At 32.4% G+C, this 19,683-nt stretch overlaps 2 protein-coding genes across 6 annotated transcripts; both read right to left on the reverse strand.

Annotated features, from left to right (window-relative positions):
- Positions 1–1,230: 1,230 nt before the first annotated feature.
- Positions 1,231–5,638, reverse strand: LOC145028688 (Pentatricopeptide repeat (PPR-like) superfamily protein). 2 transcript variants are annotated; one of them, XM_078977446.1, is made up of 3 exons: positions 3,809–5,638; positions 3,018–3,131; positions 1,231–1,398 (listed from the first exon to the last, which is right to left on the reverse strand). In XM_078977446.1, exons 1-2 carry the CDS (start codon positions 5,405–5,407, stop codon positions 3,123–3,125), a joined length of 1,608 nt encoding a protein of 535 aa, XP_078833572.1. In that variant the 5' UTR covers positions 5,408–5,638; the 3' UTR covers positions 1,231–1,398; positions 3,018–3,122. The 2 variants fall into 2 exon arrangements, with proteins under 2 accessions (XP_078833572.1, XP_078833571.1); XM_078977445.1 differs by having other exon boundaries at positions 3,500–5,636.
- A 3,313-nt stretch (positions 5,639–8,951) lies between these two features.
- On the reverse strand, positions 8,952–12,348 carry LOC145028689 (putative calcium-binding protein At1g02270). Of its 4 annotated transcripts, none has more exons than XM_078977450.1 (10): positions 11,998–12,348; positions 11,698–11,802; positions 11,510–11,615; positions 10,826–11,031; positions 10,659–10,735; positions 10,481–10,589; positions 10,275–10,400; positions 9,779–9,898; positions 9,588–9,695; positions 8,952–9,407 (listed from the first exon to the last, which is right to left on the reverse strand). In XM_078977450.1, exons 1-10 carry the CDS (start codon positions 12,121–12,123, stop codon positions 9,204–9,206), a joined length of 1,287 nt encoding a protein of 428 aa, XP_078833576.1. In that variant the 5' UTR covers positions 12,124–12,348; the 3' UTR covers positions 8,952–9,203. The 4 variants fall into 4 exon arrangements, with proteins under 4 accessions (XP_078833576.1, XP_078833575.1, XP_078833573.1 ...); XM_078977449.1 differs by having other exon boundaries at positions 8,952–9,401; positions 10,826–11,043; positions 11,998–12,346; XM_078977447.1 differs by having other exon boundaries at positions 10,826–11,043; positions 11,998–12,346.
- Positions 12,349–19,683: the final 7,335 nt, after the last annotated feature.

Genomic DNA, 19,683 nt, shown 5'->3' on the forward strand with positions numbered 1-19,683 from the left:
GGACTTCGGTCCATGTAGTAGTTAGTATGTTTGATGCCTTCGTGGTTCAGACATAATTTATGCGCTATGTGTATGTGTTTAGGTTCCGGGCTACGGCCCAATGCAGTATGCAGTATAATTGTTATGATATGCTATACTATGCTCAGTCAGTTCCGGACCTCGGTCCGATGCAGGGGACACGGTCCCAGTCAGTTCCGGACTTCGGTCCGATGCAGTCAGTTCCGGACTCTGGTCCGATGCAGTTAGTTCCGGACTTTGGTCCGATGCAGGGGACAAGGTCCCAGTCAGTTCCGGACTTCGGTCCGATGCAGTTTTCGGGCCCCGGCCCGATGCAGTGGGCAAGGCCCAATATGTGTTTATATGTTTTGTATGGTATGTGGTAATTTGGGGGAGCTCACTAAGCTTCGTGCTTACAGTTTCAGTTTTGGTTTCAAGTACTTCCGCAAGCAAAGGGAAGAGCTCGGGGTGACGGCATTGCACACACCACCGCCTCAGCTTTAGTCTGGGATTGATTTAGTTGTTGATTTGATGTAGTATGATACAGTTTCCGCACAGTACTTTATTATATTTTGGGACATATCACGCATGGTTTATTTATATGATACTCTGATTATAGTTTTGATTATATTAAAAACAAAAATTTTTGGGTCGTATTTTTGGTCGTTTCAAGTTTGACCAACAGATCTACTATAATTTCCTTCCTCTAACTGACCGTCATTTAATTCCGGTTGTTCAACAAGTATTGAAGGTTCACTCCTGTTGTTCAGCAACAGTTGCCTCATTTCCTACCTTTGTTCAATCATCACACTTGCACTTCAACCATTATGATTGGTTCTGGTGCAGCTTCTGCTATTGGCACCTGCTCCATCACTTGGGGTTGAGGTTGCTGATTTCTGTTTGCATTTCCAGCTCCACTTCAAGTTATTGTCATTTTGATCTATAAACCAAATTAGGCGAATTTAGATCTTCATTCACGATAGATATTTAAATTCTCCTTATCACTCCGAAAGTTTACATGCTAGTTCTAATATTGTAGTAGTACGCTTAAATTCCTGAACAGAAATCATATAAATTTCTAGTTCGTTTAAACTAATGCTCTGATACCAACTGTGACATCCCCCAATTGCTCGGCCAGAAAAGACCGATTTAGTTTATGCTTTTAAAATAATATCAGAATAATCTCTCCAATAAAAATATGCAGAATTTGTCCTAAAACAAAATATGATAAAATTTTATCAAAACATTTCTTAAAGAAATGTATTTTTCATTTCATTACAAAATCGATACAGACCAAAAGCATAAACAATATATTACAGACCTTAAAACAGATATTTACATCTAATGGCATATAATCCAAAAATCTCTCTTCATCATCCAACTATGTTCTGGGTCCACTACCTGTAATATAAAAAGTTGAGTGGGTCAGGCTTGGGAGCGTGGTGAGCATATAGGGTTTTCAACCCACAATAAATAAATTTATTAAGTTCATCAACCAACAATATATTTATTAATTTCATCAACCAAAAATATCTCTGATTATCCATTCCCATTATGCTCACTTTACGTCCCTATACTCCTAGATTGGTATGTGGTAGTTTGGGTAACTCACTAAGTTTCATGCTTAAAGTTTTCAGTTTATGTTTTAGATACTTCCAGTTTGAAAGGAAAAGGGTCATGCTTGATCGCATCGCATCCACTCATGTTTCCGTATTATGATGATTTTCAAATTTTACTCTGATAACTGTTTTCTTATAAAGTACTATTGAGTATTTAGAAAAATAATGTGTAATGTTGACTTAAAATATAATTAATGTTTTGGTGGAATTAAAAAAAAAGAAATTTTTACCTTATAATTTAGGGATGTTACAACTAAGAATGTTACAATATTTATCCTTAAATTACAATATTCTTAATTAATTAATTAATTATTAAGATACAAACCCAAATTAAATGACTAATTTAAGCAATATAAGTATGATGCATCTTATTGCATAATATGATTCTAGAATATGGTGGAAAAACGATATGCCGCTTCGACAAAAACGACGTTTTGCCAAATGTCGAAGGAGTAGATGTTGGTACGCAAGACTATAGGGAAAATTGAAGAGAAGTACGTGATTGTGTCAATCATCACTCACTTCGTGCAGATTTGGTGGAACATATTTACATTGCTAACATATAGTCCAAGGTCATATAGTCCAAGGTCGAGTACTAGCACAATGATTTGTTGACGAATCAGATAAAGATTCAGATATGTCTGTCGATGACTCGGGCAAGGATTTAGAAGAGGATTCGGATAATGAGGACGACGATTCAGAGCGATGTAGTTTTTTAATAATGTTCTATTATAATTATTATGTGATTTTTAATTATGTTTACTTTGTTTTATTATTTACTTTTTACTTTTTAACTATTGAAATATTTATTATTTTTATTATCTTTTTGTTTATTAGTTATTTTTTTAATTAATTATATTTATTTTTAAAATTATAGTTTTTAAAACCAAAATAATTTTATTGTGAAGAATAAAGTGAAAGGAAATAAAATGTGACTATTTTTTGGGTTTTGAAGAGAGAAAATGAGAGTGATGAGAAAGTTGACGTGACACAAAATTAAAAGGGTAAAAGGTAAGTACACCTTAGGCGTAAGAAAAACTTTGGTATTGTACTGCTATGAAAATAGAAAACAATGAGTTAGGAAGATGAGTAGTATGAGTGTTTCCAATCCATTTCTTTTCTTTGCAAGGGACACCTATTGATTGTTCTCTTTCGTATATGCTAAATTCAACATATTACAGGATGTAGGATGTTATTTTGTTAAACCAAAGATTAAATGATTGATATATCAAATGCATGCAACAACAAAATATAACACCATGTACATGCATTGCGTGCATGCTAGACGTAGACCGTATCATCTTGGTTTACCACAACAAACACATGCTTTAATGGTGAGGAAACAATTAATATGTATGGTGTGAGTGTGGGTGTTATTTATATAAGAATTTCTCGACAAACCTTGTTGTATCACCATCACTGAGTGAAGAGCGGGTTGGGATGAAATTAATTATTTCCACATTGAAGAGGAACTCCACTCTTCAAAGTAGTCTTTCCGCACTCTTATCAACAAGCCTATCATGTTACAAAAAGGAAAATTTTAGAGTGTGTTTGGTTGTGAAATTTTTTCTAGTTTTCCATGTAAATTTTAAAACTCATTTGGATGATTTTGTGTTCAAAAATTTCCAACAAAATGAAAATTTTCTGTTTTTCAAATTGTATGTAAATTAAAAAAAAAAAATGATTTTTTATAGTTTTTCAAAATATTTAAAATTTCTAGAGATGGAAAATGAAAATCCAAACGCATTTTCTAAATAGTTCATTGAAAACTGAAAATGAAAATTCAACTCTATTTTCCAAAAACATTTTCTAGAAAAATGAAAACAACTTTCGACGACCACACAAAGCCCTTAAATTTGTATACTAAAAAAAAAGTGTTCAACCTCTTCTTTTACAGAGATGCAGATATCATGCATCTAGTTTAGAATATTGATGAAATAACTTGTTTCGCAGACATATTTGATTTGTTTGGCTTGTTTGTTTCTGTGTTGGCTGCCTAGACAGATTTGCCTACTCGGACACAAAAAAATCACCAAAAATAGAAACTGAAAATCCTATAATTACAAAACATATGACGAACAAGTTTGCAAGTTAAGTAGGAAATAAGATTTTTAATCCTATTGGTAGTGTTGTTGTATCCAACTACAGCCAGGAAGTTTTCTGATTCCCTTGTCGCTCATTTGGTTCCTTACATGGTCAACATGAGACCACTGATCTGAAGCTGCATACATGTCGGATAGCAACACATAATTAGCAGCATTTTGAGGTTCATTCTTGAAAAGCTGGGCTGCAACCTCTTTACCCAATGACACGTCACCATGTGTTCTACAAGCAAAAAGAAGAGCACCCCAAGCAGCGGGTTGAGGTGGCACTGACATTTGTTTAAGAATATCATATGCCTCTCTTAACTTTCCCGCACGACCAAGAAGATTCACTATACATGCGTAGTGATCAGGTGAAGGAGACAGCGCGTATTCATTGACCATAGAATGAAAAAAGTGGCAGCCGTCTTCAACAAGATCAGCGTGACTACAAGCAGTCAAGATGACAGTGAAGGCCACGTCATCTGGAATCAGACCTCCTCCTTCAAGCATCCTGCGGAAAAGGGCAACCGCTTTCACCCCGTCCCCATGAACAGAGAATCCCTGGATCATAGAACAGTAAGAAAATAAGTCCCGTTTAGGCATGTTTCCAAACAAGGCCTCTGCCCTCTCCAAATTCCCACACTTTGCATGCATGTTCACCAGCGCTGCAGCCACATGATTTTGGGTAACCTCAATTTTATTTTCACTCATATACATGTCAACCCACTCAGCAAACTCCCAATCACCAGCTTGTGAACATGCTGAAATTAGGCTCACCATCACATACTCATCAGGCTTAACATTCTTACAACACATGTCAATGAATAATTTTCTGGCTTCTTTAGCTTGACCGTTCTGGGCATACCCAGCTATCATTGCAGACCAACAAACAATATCTTTCTCACCAGGTGATTCATCAAACAAACATCTCGCTGATGCCATATCCCCTGACTTTGCATACCCATCAATCATAGTCGTGAATGACACCAAATTCTTTTCAGGCATTTCATCAAACAAAATCCTGGCGCTTGCCAGATCACCCGACTTTGCAAACCCATTTATCATGGCATTCCATGAGGCATGATTCCTTTGGGGCATTTCATCAAACAGCTTTTTGGCCTCTAAAGAACTCCCATTTGTTGAATACCCAACTATCATACTAGTCCAAGTAACCTCGTTTCTCACAGGCATTCCATCAAACACCTTGCGAGCATCTATCATCTCACCACATTTCCCATACAGATCTATCAAACTAGACCCCACAAACACATCACCTTCTGTACCATACTTCACTATCAACCCGTGAATAACCTGTCCTTCCCTCAACGCCAAAGCACCAGAACAAGCTTTGACCAACGAAGGGAATGTGTATTTGTCCGCAGCAACATAACAATTTTGTTTCATGCGCCGAAAAAAATTGATGGACGTGGCCAGGGACGAGTGTGTGCAGTGGCATTTAATGAGAGTGTTCCAAAGATAAATATTGGGTTGAAGAAGGCGGTCAAAAATGGTTGAGACGTAAGTGAGGTGATTAGGAGAGATGGAGGTACAGACAGAGATGAATTGTGCTACGAGGAAATGGTCTTGTTCGGAGCCCTGGCGAATGATTTTGGCGTGGACTTGCTCAAGGTATCGAACATTAACATTTTTGCAGACCTTTAAAAGATACAAGGGTGATAAGGACGTTGAAGATGAGCAAAGGACCATTGTGAATTAAGAATAGAAGATGCATAAATGCCAAAAAGGTAAAGAGTATATACTATATGCGTTTTTGCTTGGTTTGTATGGAGAAATGGATAGGAGGCGAGAAAGACGGAAACCGGATCGGTTCAGAATGGAAAGGAAGGCAATGAAGTTGATTGCCGATGTACGTTGTCCCGTGTAGTAATTGCTCGCTCATGACTCATCGGAGGTAAAAAAAATAAATAAATAAATAAATAAAAAATAAAAAAATACAAACCCTAGCTAAACCCATAGCATCACCAAATCTCTTACATTTTGTTTAATATTCAAACTTCAAATAAGTTAGAAAGATATTGACCAAATTATTATTCCCGTTCCATTTTTATGTTGTGTGGTATCTAAAATATTATTCCCGTTCCAGTTTTATGTTGTGTGGTATCTAACATGTTACGATCAAACTATCATAACTAGACATTAAAGAATCAAGAACTAATCCATTTTAAGATCAAATTGATTCAACATCTGTCCACAAACCATAAGCATGAACAGTTTCTCTTGTGAGCATCTCAACATTAATCGATCAAGAACATAAGACATCAAATTAAGAACAGAACATCAACATTAATCGATCAATAACGTAAGACTTGTACTCCACCATTATCTCTGTTTTGTTGACCAACAAAAGTCAACCCATATACATCATCTTCCTTTTACCTGATGTGAAATTGATGATTGGACTATAACCCAACAATTCTCCACCTTAGGTCATCGTCAACAAACACACAAAACCATGCAGTAACGGAGCTACATCGGGCGTTGGAGGTACTATAGCATCCTAAAAAAAATTGTTTTATGTATATAAAAAAAATTATTTGTAAACATGTTCTATGTTATTACCCTCAGCTAAAGAGATTATATCATGTTTTTTAATGTCCACGATATGATAACTACACAGAATATTATTGATAATGTTTGTACCTCCATATAAAAATTTCTTGCTCCGACACTGAAACCATGAGCCAAAACTGCCTAAATCAAAAACTAGCAACAACATCTAATCGATGCTAAACCCATGACATCAAGATTGCAACGCAGTGCATCTGGGACTTATCTTTCCTCAGGTTGAATCAACTAAAAGCACTTTAGGGGATTTTTTGCTTGAAATGATTTGACCAACTAACCGGAAAGACTACAATAGCAACTATATTATCATGATAATTCTTGAATTGTAAATGACCTTAAATGTCTTAAGATTAGTGATACAAATGACTAAATGATGAATGAATAATGACAAATAATGATGAAAGACTAAATAAAGAATGAAGATGATCAAATATATGACAAAAACGATGAATAACTAAATGACGAATGGTGATGAGTAACTATATGGAAAATGATGATGAATCACTACGTGTGTATGATAATGTGTCAAACTATTTAATCCTAAGATTAAGAAGTATTATTATGATTCTCCAAATAATTTTGAGGATTCACATTCGTTTAAGGAATGTGTCAATTCCTTTAACTTTTAGAATGTTGAATTGTGGTATTACTTATTAGGTATTTCCAATGTCTAAGCTACTTATTTTGATATGCATTCAACTTTAGAATGTAAAAAACATATAATTAGAGAAAACTTGGACTTTAGAACGCCATGATGATTGTGGTGTCTCTTAAATTTTATGTGATAATGTTATATTGAAAACCCTCTGACTTTAAACTTGAATTATGTACTTTTAAATTATAAAAACTACGGGACCGTATTTTTCGCAAAAGAAGTTTTCAAAATGACAAATATTAAATAAGAAAGATGGTTGTTTGAGCAACACTTTTATCTTCATCATCCAAAGGCCAAAGTCATTTTTATGAGTGAGCTTTTCCACCTCATACTTTGTAGAAGATTTTCTATTTGTTGGATTTAAGACGTACTAGAACTTTCTGCAAAACTTATATAAAACGATTTTTATCTATGGAAGATAAGTAGTTTAATGTTTACAATTAGAGTTAAACAAAAAACTCAATATCCAACAAAAGACTAAAATCAATTAATAACAATTATTGACATAACATAGTTTAAACATGTTGGATGTAAGATCAAATTGTTATAACTAGAAATTAGAGAATCAAGAACTAATCAATTTTAAGATCAAATTGATTCTAAATTTTCCACAAAGAAGTGTAAGACAATTTCTTTTGCGAGCATGTCAACATTAATCAATTAAGAACATGCGATATGAACATCCATCAAATGAGCATGCAAATTTCAGAAACTGAAATGTAAAACATAAAAGAAAACAAATGGAACAAACACAACGATTACAGTCTTCTAGATCTAAGATTACAGATCACAAACAAAAGATAGACAGTTACAGAATAATTACACGGAAATACAACTACTACAATATCATCCTCTAACATGTGTATGTGTGTGTCTTTATCTCTCTAAGACGAAGCGTATTTGTGGAATGGATGTTCATGTTCCCCAAACAATTGCACATAAGGATGAGCAAATGGACCGGGGAACCGGCCGGAACCGGTACCGGAACCGGAACCCGATGGAACCGGTAAAAACCGATAGAACCGGTAAAAACCAGAACCGTATGATGCTATTTTTCAAGGACCGGTTCCAACATTTGAAGACACGATAAGAACCGGTAGGAACCGGGAACCTGTAGAACCGGAACCGCCGGGCCGGTTCGGTCCTTTTGCTCATCCCTAATATTGCACATGATATATATATATATATATATATATATATATATATATATATATATATATATATATATATATATATATATATATATATATATAGGGAGTGGTTCAAATGAGAACCAAAAAAGATTAAGAACCGTAAGAACCTCTAACTTTAAATGTTTATAAAAGATTTAGGGTAACCCTAAACCTTAAACCCTAACCCCTAAACCCTTTATAAACACCCTAAACCCTTTATAAACACTCTAAACCGTTAACCCTAACCTCTAAACCCTAAACCCTTTATAAACACCTTAAACCCTATACCCTTTATAAACATCTAAAATTAGATATTCTTACGGTTCTTAACTTTTTTTTGTTTTTATTTGAACCTTTATTTATATATATATATATATATATATATATATATATATATATATATATATATATATATATATATATATATATATATATATATATATATATATATATATATATATATATATATATATATATATATATAAAGGTTCTTAAACGTGTATTCCAGGAACCACGCCTACTTAAGGATGTGATCGAACTACATCTCCCAATTTGATTTAGCATTTGATATTTGATATATGATTAAAGTTTATATGGCAAAATAGTTTTATCATTCTGAACACGAAATAAAACAATTTTAAAATACCATAAACTTATGTGCCGTGTGCTGTGTTTGTATTTATTCACCATTATTAAATATAATGATTTTGATCAATAGTTTGAAAATTAGTTTTAGCAGTCGATAAATTCATAAAACTAATACTCCTATCAACCTGTGCATTGCATATTGGCATACATGTTTTGGATCTACGTTTTCCTAGTATACTTACTCAAAGTATTAGGATATGCCATGCCAACTTGCCAAGGTAATATTACAGTTTATACAAATGAGAGAATTTAACAAAGAAATCATATATACATATTATGTAATATATATATTAGCAGCAATTGGTGGTGACTATAAAAATCCATCACCATAATGTGTATGCTCATCAGGACTGGATCAACCACCAAACCAATGGTTGGGTTGGGTTGGGTTGAAAAGTTAAAGTGGATGTGGAAGAATATAGAATATAGAATATAGAATGAATCAAGAAGAAGTTATATTTGTATAAACAGGTGAAAAGGCGACAGTGAGACGGGCATGATCAGAGAGTGAGTAATCATCCGGCCACATTCCTTTTTCTGCTTCAGTTGGGTAAAGTACTGCATTCTTCACGCTGTACCCTAATAACACAGCTTCTTCCTCTTCCTCCTCACACCTTGTACTTGTAGGATTCCATACTCTCTGCTGCTTTGCAGATTATTGCCAAACCCCCAATTTATTAATTAATTATATATATATATATATATATATATATATATATATATATATATATATATATATATATAGAGAGAGAGAGAGAGAGAGAGAGAGATTATAAATTAATAGATGAAAATAACAGCTTCACAGAGACCAAATTCCTGTACCTACCTGGAATTCTTTATAATCAACAGCACCATTGCCATCAGGGTCTGCTTGAACCCAAAGCTCTTTTGTCTCCTCCTCACTCAGGCCATACGGATGACCAATAAAATTAAGCTGCAAACAAAAAACAAAGCAAAGCAAAGCAAAGCAGCTGTAAAGATTCCCATTTCCCGATGGAAAACATGTAGAAAATGTACCTTGCGCAAAGCCTCACAGAAACCCGAATAAGTAATATAATCAGCCTCAGGCTCAGCCTTGAGAAATGCAAAGGCATCATCTGCTTCAGTCAGGGAGGCTCTTGCTCGTCGCACATGATACTGAAAACAGAAAGAGGCTTCTTCATTAGAGACGAGTCGTGCATGAATGATATCAGCATATTATTATTATTATTATTATTATTATTATTATTATTATTATTATTATTATTAACATATCATATGATAGTAATGTCTTCCAAGCATCAGAAAGATTAGAGATAAGTCACTCACAGTCGCTGCTTAATAAGTTAACACTGGCAGCCAGCATCAGAAAGCGATGATGAGGCACGCATCATATATATATATACTGATACTGAATCCCCACATCACATTCACATCTATGAGTTACCGACTTTCTTTCATATGTCAAAACAATCACAAAGTGAAAGCTACAAGAAACTTTGAAAACAAAAACAAAATAAAATAAATAGAAAACCTTCAACAGCCCAAAAGCCGCATCCCTCCAACTTGTTTTGAGCACTTTCCTAGACTTGTTTGGATTTAGAAGCCAAATGAAATCCACACCACATATGTTTCCTCGATGATTTCTGTGGCTGACCCACTGCGCAGAAATGCCATCCATGAGCATTTATTTATTTGCTAGTAAAAATAAAATATGAGTGGAAGTGGAAGTGGACCGACCTTGTGTGCATCAGCATCAGTGTATTGATGAGCAGTATCATATGATGATACGAATCCCTGTGACCTTAGGAACTTGTAAACATGACCTCGCTTGCTCCCATTCCAATCACTTTACAAACAAACACATCAAGATTACCATACTAAAAAAAGTTAAAACACTTAAACAACTTATGCTTACCCACACAGAATGATGGGCAAAGGACTAAGACTGTTTTCTTTCTGATAAGCCTCCACAGACTGCAGGATCTTGTATACCTATTAATATGTTTAATTACATTACACACCCAATATCACTCACTATCAGCATCAACAGAAACATAACATATGTATCATAGATAGGTTTACCTGACGCAGTCTCTCCAAACACATGCTTGAATCATGTGGGAACAACAGGTGGGTGTTAACTATGAGAATTTCTTGACTGTTTCTGCACTGGGTCCCGGTGAAGGCTGCAATTACTTCAACATGTAAAAGCTGAGCAACACGGTCTCCGAAATCGTTGAACAGGAACTCCCGATGGTCTATCACCCGGAAGTAGTCTTTATGCACAGCTGTCAATAGACCTGTTATAATTTTTATACAACACAAACTTCTTACTTCTTACTTCTTACTTCTTACTGGTAGGGGAAAAATCGCCTTTATTTTAACAGTAACACAAGAGATAACAATCACACCATCATCTACTTTAACCCAAACTTATTTTGCAGACAAGATCTGATTAGTTTATGTTGTTCTGCAGTGCAGACAAGTTTTCTGTTTTCCAAAAAGAAACAGCCTCTCCTCCTTGGCGCTATTCATGTACCAGAATCTTTTTTTTCCCACTTACAAACATAATCATAAACAAATTGCAATTGGACAAACAAACTGTATGATTGGAGAGAGAGAGAGAGAGAGAGAGACTGCAATAGATTCCATGTCTCCAAAGATATCAAAGTGAGTTACCTTTAATCAACATAGTGATACTGATACTGCTATCATTAAGAAACATAAACTACTAATTGCTTGATGATAATAAGACTAATAACTTACCATCACCACGATTGTTGGTGCGTGCAAGCTTGAAATTGATATATCCTGCATCACCAAGCCTCGTGTCATACATGTTGACAAGTTCTTCGTTTCCAACCCAAAACTCCTGTATCAACCGAATAACATCAATAAATAATCTCATACATACAAACAAATATATTTTCAAACAACATCAGATTTATTGGAACCTGAAGACAGATTATGGAAGATTTTTCGCACAATAGCAGATCCAAAATCCCTTTATTCCTATTCAACCAATACGCTCTGATTTCACTTTCTCTGCAAGCATGATCCTGTTTTACCACCACAAGAAACCAGAGACAATCAAAACCCCAACAAAATTAAAGATAATGCAAAATCCTCCAACGAACAAACCCAAGTAATATGATACCATAGACAACTTTCTTTAATTAAAAATAAATGTAAATACGCAAAACCCGATCGATTTTGCAAAATACTTTACAAAACAACACATGTCTAGGTTTTACCTCGTGAATTAGGCGTTTATAGATGGGGGCAAGGATGTTAAAGGTTGAGCATGAAAAACAGTTAGGGTCTGCAATGGCGGACGAAATGGCATAGCTGCCGACTCTTGGTACCCTTTTCTTGACCATTCCGGCGTTCTTCTTCCTTCCAATTTTTGTTTAAAACAATAATCTGTGGATGATAAGTGATTTTAATTTGGGGTGGATGGAGAATATTAACACAGAGAGGATTGAAAAAAAAATCAAGAAAGATATCTGAACATCCAAGTGTGTTGTTTATCGAGGAAGACAACGGGGTGTGTTGTACTTGATGGAGAAAGGCGAATGCGTGTGGTGCGGTGGCAATTGGCGGAACCTTTGTTTTATATTTTATCTTGAATTTCTGGTTATTATGTAATTTGTTTTGGGAATAAATTATTTTATATTTATAGTTTCTAATTTAATTTCTATAGAACAGAGGTGTCTTATGAGAGTCATATGAGGACAGATAATAGAGCTTTTGATGTTAAAATAAAGTTTATAAAAAAAATATCTAAATTAATTTATTTAGTATCAAAACACAATAAATTGATAAATTATTTTTAATATTAACAAACTCTTATTTTATATGTAATAATGAAACAACTTATTGCAAATTTATTAAATAAAATTAATAATGAAGTTACTATCAAAAAAATTTATCTAAAAGTGTTTATCGATTTTTTTTAATCTTATCAAGTAACTTAGATCACTTTCCAAATAAAAGTGTTTATGGATTTAAATAAATAAACACTTTAAGTTATACTATTAACCGTTTTAGTTATCATCATACAACAAATGAGAAGGCAAACAGATAAAAAATTGTACCGCTATAAACACTTTAAATCATACTATTAAATAAGTAATTTCTAACGTCCGGTTCATTCATTGTATTTCTTGTATTTATATTTTGCTTTTTTATTAATTTAGTTGCATTTATAAATAAAGTCAAAGTCTCCTGCGGGTACCTATCATTTTTTTTATCAAAATATTGTTAGTTGTTATAATTATAAAATTGCATATTGACTATATATATATATATATATATATATATATATATATATATATATATATATATATATATATATATATATATATATATATATATATATATAAAAGATCGGTTGAAAACTCATATTTTCTCGAAAATCCAAAAACTAAAAGTGGAACGTTGAATCAAAAGTAATTTATTAAGGATATGATCGTCATCTTACCAATATCATTTAATGTTTAATACTTTTGTGTTATTTAATATATATTAATATAAATTCTAAAAATTTGCATCATAAATCAAATTTTCACATTTTTTTAAATACGGTATTTTTCGTTCTTTTTTAAAGAAAATGCAATTTTTTTATAGAAAACAATAATTTTTGAAAAAAATGAATTTTTTTTTTAAACTATAATTTTTTTTTAAAAAAACTGCAATTTAAAAAAAAAAAAAAAAAAAAAAAAAAACTGCAATTTTTTAAAAGAAAATTGCATTTTTTTCAAAAACAACTTTAATTTTTTTAAAAAAATAAAAAATGCAAGATTTTAAAGAAAATTACATTTTTTTCAAAAAAAAATGCATTTTTTTAATAAAAAAAAATAGATGCATATATGCATATTTTTTCAAATGCACATATGTATATTTTTTATACTATAATATTCATAAGTAAATCACAAAAAATCTCATTTTTATTAATTAATCTATAAACATAATAGTACAAGTATTTTATTCAATATAAAATAAAATATATAAAAAAAATGCTACGAATTTCAAAGCGTTTTCATGTCTTCGTATCAATATCTCCTTATTTTCTTCAATTATCATTTTTCACCTCTTCAATATTCACCACAATTTCTTTCAAATCTACAAGAAAATTAAAAATAATAATAATTGATGCAAAAACACTTACAAAAATACATGTGTGATTTTCATGTGATTAACATATGAATCACATGCAATTCACATATGTCACACCCCCAAACCAGAATGGCGGAATCGTTCGAGGGCGGATGACTTCATGTAGTATCGCAACAGTTGAATACATAGTAGAAAAAGTAAAACAATCATCATATATATAATTTAAAAGCTACATTGTTGAATGATACTTGTTCAAAATAAATTACAATATGATGATAAAAATGAGTTTTTAAACTAACGCCTTAGCGTCCCTTCTCCAAAAGTTGGGGTTTACCTGTATTACTGAATCCCTGAGAAATACAAGTACTTTTGAAAGAGTGTCAACAATTAAGTTGGTGAGTTCATAAGCATTTATGTATAAAATTTGTAAGTTTGGTATAAAATCACTGAGTTTATTTCCGAAAAATCCAATATTTTTCCATGAGTGTGTGGTAGTTTAAAAGTTCCAAAATTGTAATGCATTTGTAGTTTTTCATGTCTAGAATAACAGATTTAAGTATGTATAAAATTACTAAGACATTTGATAAACCCGTAAATCATCGTTTTTTTAATACTCCATGTGAGTTTTATTTCCATGCTATTGATCTAGACTGCCTGTAACAACGTTCTTCAGGCGTTGGAATGTTATGACGTTTGTCACCCCAGACCTTCCGGTCTAACTGTAGCTAACAGTTTAGGTGCAGGATTGTTAATCTCGTATAGATCTATACACAAATATCACGCTCTCCCTACAAGAGATTAGGGTATATAATAATACAGGACTTTAACTGCATACTTGAAAGTACGCGAAGTTGAATGTCTCACAAAACTTAGTATCAAATAGATTTATGTATGAAAAGTTCATTTTTTCTTGTAAATGAAAGTATTTCCTTAATATAGTACTTATAGTATGTAAAGTCTCCTAAATATCTAGTAAACTATACATATTATAGTTTTTCTCAAATGTATGATTTGTTGTATGATAAACCCTAGTGCAATATCAGCTTGGTATGTAAGTATAACATTTGTAATAACAACATGTTTTTACTCTTAGAGGACAAAATGTTATTGAATAGGTGTTGCATGCGAACGTTTTCATATGATAGTTATGAATCACATATTATTTGTTATATAAAGATAAGTGTAGTAAAACCTTAATGTTTTCCACACGAGAGTAACCGTGTGTTTACTTGTATTCCCCCTCCCCCCCCCCCCCCCCCCGCTTTGAAAGTGTATAAAAACATTTATAAAGTATTTGAAAACATAGTTGTAGGGGTATGAACTCACTTGATAGATAGAAGAAGGTGAAACGAAAACTGAGCAAAATTTCGACTAGGGAAAGTTGAATTTCTCAGGATTCTCAGGAATCTTGTGAATCTCGGGAGTGAAAAAACCTTCCTTCGGAACTTGGGTATGAAGACCGAGGCTTCAGGATGGCTTCGGGGGTTTTAAACGCAAAGCTTTGGCATGAGAGAGAGAGAGAGAGAAGAAATGAGCAATGGAACCCAACACCTTCGGCTGCTATTTATAGCCCTATATTGGGCGCCACGTCATGGTACACCTCACCACGTCGTGGTGAGGGATTCTATCCTCTTCCGTTGATGAGACGTTTGCTAACGAACCTGGCACCCATCAGTCACAATACCACGTTGTGGGCTTTGTCACCACGTCGTGGTAGGCCTGACAGCCTCAGATTTTGTGTCGAAAACTTGTAAAATTCGTAACTTTCACGTACGAGCTCCGTAGATTATGATCTACAACTCTCATTTAGACTCCGTTGGAAAATTTTGATTCATTTTTATTTTTAATTATTTTTAACGGGCCAGGACATGAAAAGTCCGTTAAAAATCCATAACTTCTTCATGTGAGGTTCGTTCTCGTCGGACTTTATACCGTTGTGCTACTATTGTTGTGATATTTGATTCTTATTTAGGTTGTATTGGCTAAAAATCTCTCGATCTCTATTTCGAGTATTTTAGTTGTTTGCTGCTATATTCGGAATTTGCAAAAATCATAACTTTCTCATACGAAATCAGATTTGGACGTTCTTTTTATATACGCATACGGTTTAATGATATCTACAATTTTCATTTAGATACTTAAGGATAAATATAATTGTATTGAAACTTCGCGTTTTACGTTTATCAGTATTGTCGGTTTTTACTATGACTCTTAGATTGGTCATAACTTCTTCGTTATAACTCGGTTTTTAGTGTTCTTTATATTTCTGAAACCCTTAATACGATGTTTATCATTTTATGTATCCCAATAGAGACTTTTGAACATTCAAAATTTTGATGCAAATTTCATTACATTAAAAGAGATTACAAATTCTTGACTTTTTAGGTCATTACACTGATTCTAAAATATCGGGTCGTCACAACATATGAATCACATTTACATATGACATCATATGTAAATCACATGTGATTCACATATGAATCACATGAGATTCACATGTGATTTACATGTGAATCAAATGTGATTAGTATGTGAAGTACATATGATTTTCATGTGAATAGCATATGAATGTGTACACATGTACGTAATTCATATATAATTCACTTGTGATTTACATGTGAATCAAATATTATTCATATATGATTTACATGTGATTAATATGTAAATCACATGTGAATCACATATAATTTACATGTGAATCGCATTTGATTTACATGTGAATCATATGTGATTTACATGTGAATCAAATGTGATTAGTATGTCAATTACATATGATTTTCATGTGAATAACATATGAATATGTACATATATATGTAATTCATATATAATTCACTTGTGATTTACATGTGAATCACATATTATTCATATATGATTTACATGTGATTAATATGTAACTCACATGTGATTTACATGTGAATCACATATGATTTACATGTGAATCATATGTGATTTACATGTGACTCACATGTAAATATATAAATCACATCCAAATTAATACAATGGATATTATATAAGGCAAAAAGGATAATAATTAAGACTACACACATGGAATCCAATGTAATGTGAGGGGATCCAAATACAATTCATAAAGCAACTGCAGGGGAACATAAAACTTGTTCATTAAAATCATTAAAAAAAACTAAGAAAACTGAAAATGATTGAGACTACACACCTGGAATCCAAATTAATGAAGCATTGCATTGACATTAGGCTTTTTTAGCATTTCTAGAATATCAAGAATAACCTTCAAACGATTGATATGAATAAGGCTTTAAATAACTATCAACGATCAATTGATGAGATATGTGATTCATATATTTACATGTGAGTCACATGTAAATCACATATGATTCACATGTAAATCATATGTGATTCACATGTAAATCACATGTGAGTTACATATTAATCACATGTAAATCATATATGAATAATATGTGATTCACATGTAAATCACAAGTGAATTATATGTGAATTACGTATATATGTACATATTCATATGTTATTCACATGAAAATCATATGTAATTGACATACTAATCACATTTGATTCACATGTAAATCACATATGATTCACATGTAAATTAAAGCAATTAGCTTATTCCAGTTCTAATTCACAACAAGGATAAAATAATGCAGCTATAAACTTTTATTTCCTTGTTCATAAGCATGAATAGATTCAAAGTTTCAGGAACACCACGTTTCTTCCATAGAAATGAATATACCTTCTAAGAACATTAATCGTGATTCAAATCCAATACAGTAAGCTGCTACATGACATCTACTTATAACGTTGATATTTGAGGGAAGTCATTTAATCATAGATGAATAAATTCGAAGAAAGGGAAAGCCAATCTAACCATACACCAATGACTAATCCCGACGATTACAATGTCACAAGAGCTAAAAAATTGATTGTAAATGTCAGAGGATTTAGATGCACTTGTATCAATCACTTTTAATGAAGATCTATATTTATTTTTTTTAAATAGACAGTGATTGTGGTTGATCAACAGTGAGTTTGATTTTTGTTGTGCCAAATCATAACAACAAGGATATCAGGGGAAGCCGTCTGATGGTGGATCAAAAGTGAATCATCGAAAATCACCTAACGTCCAGGAAGAACATGAGCGAAAAGGCTACACATGGAGGCGATGTGATGACAACATGAAGGAAGGAGAGATCTCGTTCAATTTTTGTGGATGATCTGATATAGGAGGAGGAGGAATCGTTGGCACCAGAATCGAAGAAGGTGAGGATCGCGTGGGGACGAACGCAGTCGACATTGTCTCGATTGTGATATTTTGTTTTCTCTTTTAGTAAATCATATATATTTGTTCCAATAATACCCTTGATCTCATTTGATTAGCATGCCACCGCCTTTTTAGTTTTATGATTATTTACAAGAATGCCACCTTGCATCTTGACCATCCTTTTTTTTGGTCCAACGCTCCACATTTAATTCTCGGGTTCTCGGTAAATTTTGAGTTTTCAAATGATCCTTCCTTCCTCTCTCTCTCTCTCTCTCTCTCTCTATATATATATATATATATATATATATATATATATATATATATATATATATATTATGTTTACCGCGCCAAGCAATGAGTGTGAACAATTTTATCAAAAATTAGTTTCTAGAGGTGATTAATTTTTTTATTGCGCAAATAGTTTTCTGTAATTTAAACAATTGTCAGTAAGAGTCATGTGAACAAATAGGAAATTTGAAACAAAGCTAAAAGAAATTGGGTCATGTATATAAGTAGAAAAGATTTCCGATTAATTGAACTGTGGAATAGCAACAATAAGATAGGTGAGCACTGAGAGTTCTTAAATGAAAATATTGAAATTCTAATTCTTTGGGCTTTGATTTGTGCTTCTGTTTCAACCTGAGAATTCGACTCGTGTATAAAATGTTTAATCATCATGTGCCTCAAACTCTATCATTTGTCATAACCTTGAGCTGCTGCAAAAAAATGAGAGAGGGAGGTGTTGAATAGTTTTTTTTCGGCAATTAGTTTCCGAACAGTGATTAATTAATTTAGGGGAACAGTTTAGTTTTGGATATCAAATCAAACCATAAAACCATTATGTATTAACCAAGTTAAAATATTGATAATTCTTCTATTCGTACGATCTTAAACGCTGATAAATTCATTTATATTTGCTTATGAATTATTGTTTTGATTTAAAATATAAGTATATTATTATTTTGAGTTATAATTAATATACACATTCAATAAAACCAACTATAATTTTCCTTTTAGTAAATTTGGCATGTACTTATAGTTGATACATTTTTAAAATATAAAATATGTCTTTTTAACCGAAGATTACGATATTATATGAAAACGTGTTATATTATTTGTATTTTGTAAGGTTTTATGTACATTTTAAACATTATTTCCATCTTTATTAAACAATTCGATATTTATCTGTAATATTTAAAACAATTTCAGTTTTGATTTTTAGAATGCCATCAAAATACACATTACTTATATTACAACATTATTTTTAACATTGGTATATTGCTCACTTTTATTAGGAACTCAAACGATTAATTATATTAACCATAATGCCAAAATGATTTGAAACAAACCTAGTTGAATTTTTAGGAGTTGGTTATAGTAAATAAGAAAAAGTATGTTATCTTTATCTGAGAAATTTGTAGTTTTTTATTTTACTTAGAACACAATACTTAATTATATATTTACTTTATTTCATAGAAATAGTACTTGCCATGTTTTCTTATGATACCAAATAATAATAATATACATTTAGATTATACTAGCGTGGTATATGTGTGACTTGTGATGTTAAATT

Source organism: Lactuca saligna, chromosome 2 (genome assembly GCF_052625555.1).
Source record: "Lactuca saligna cultivar CGN05327 chromosome 2, ASM5262555v1, whole genome shotgun sequence".
In the NCBI taxonomy this organism is placed as follows: Eukaryota; Viridiplantae; Streptophyta; class Magnoliopsida; order Asterales; family Asteraceae; genus Lactuca; species Lactuca saligna.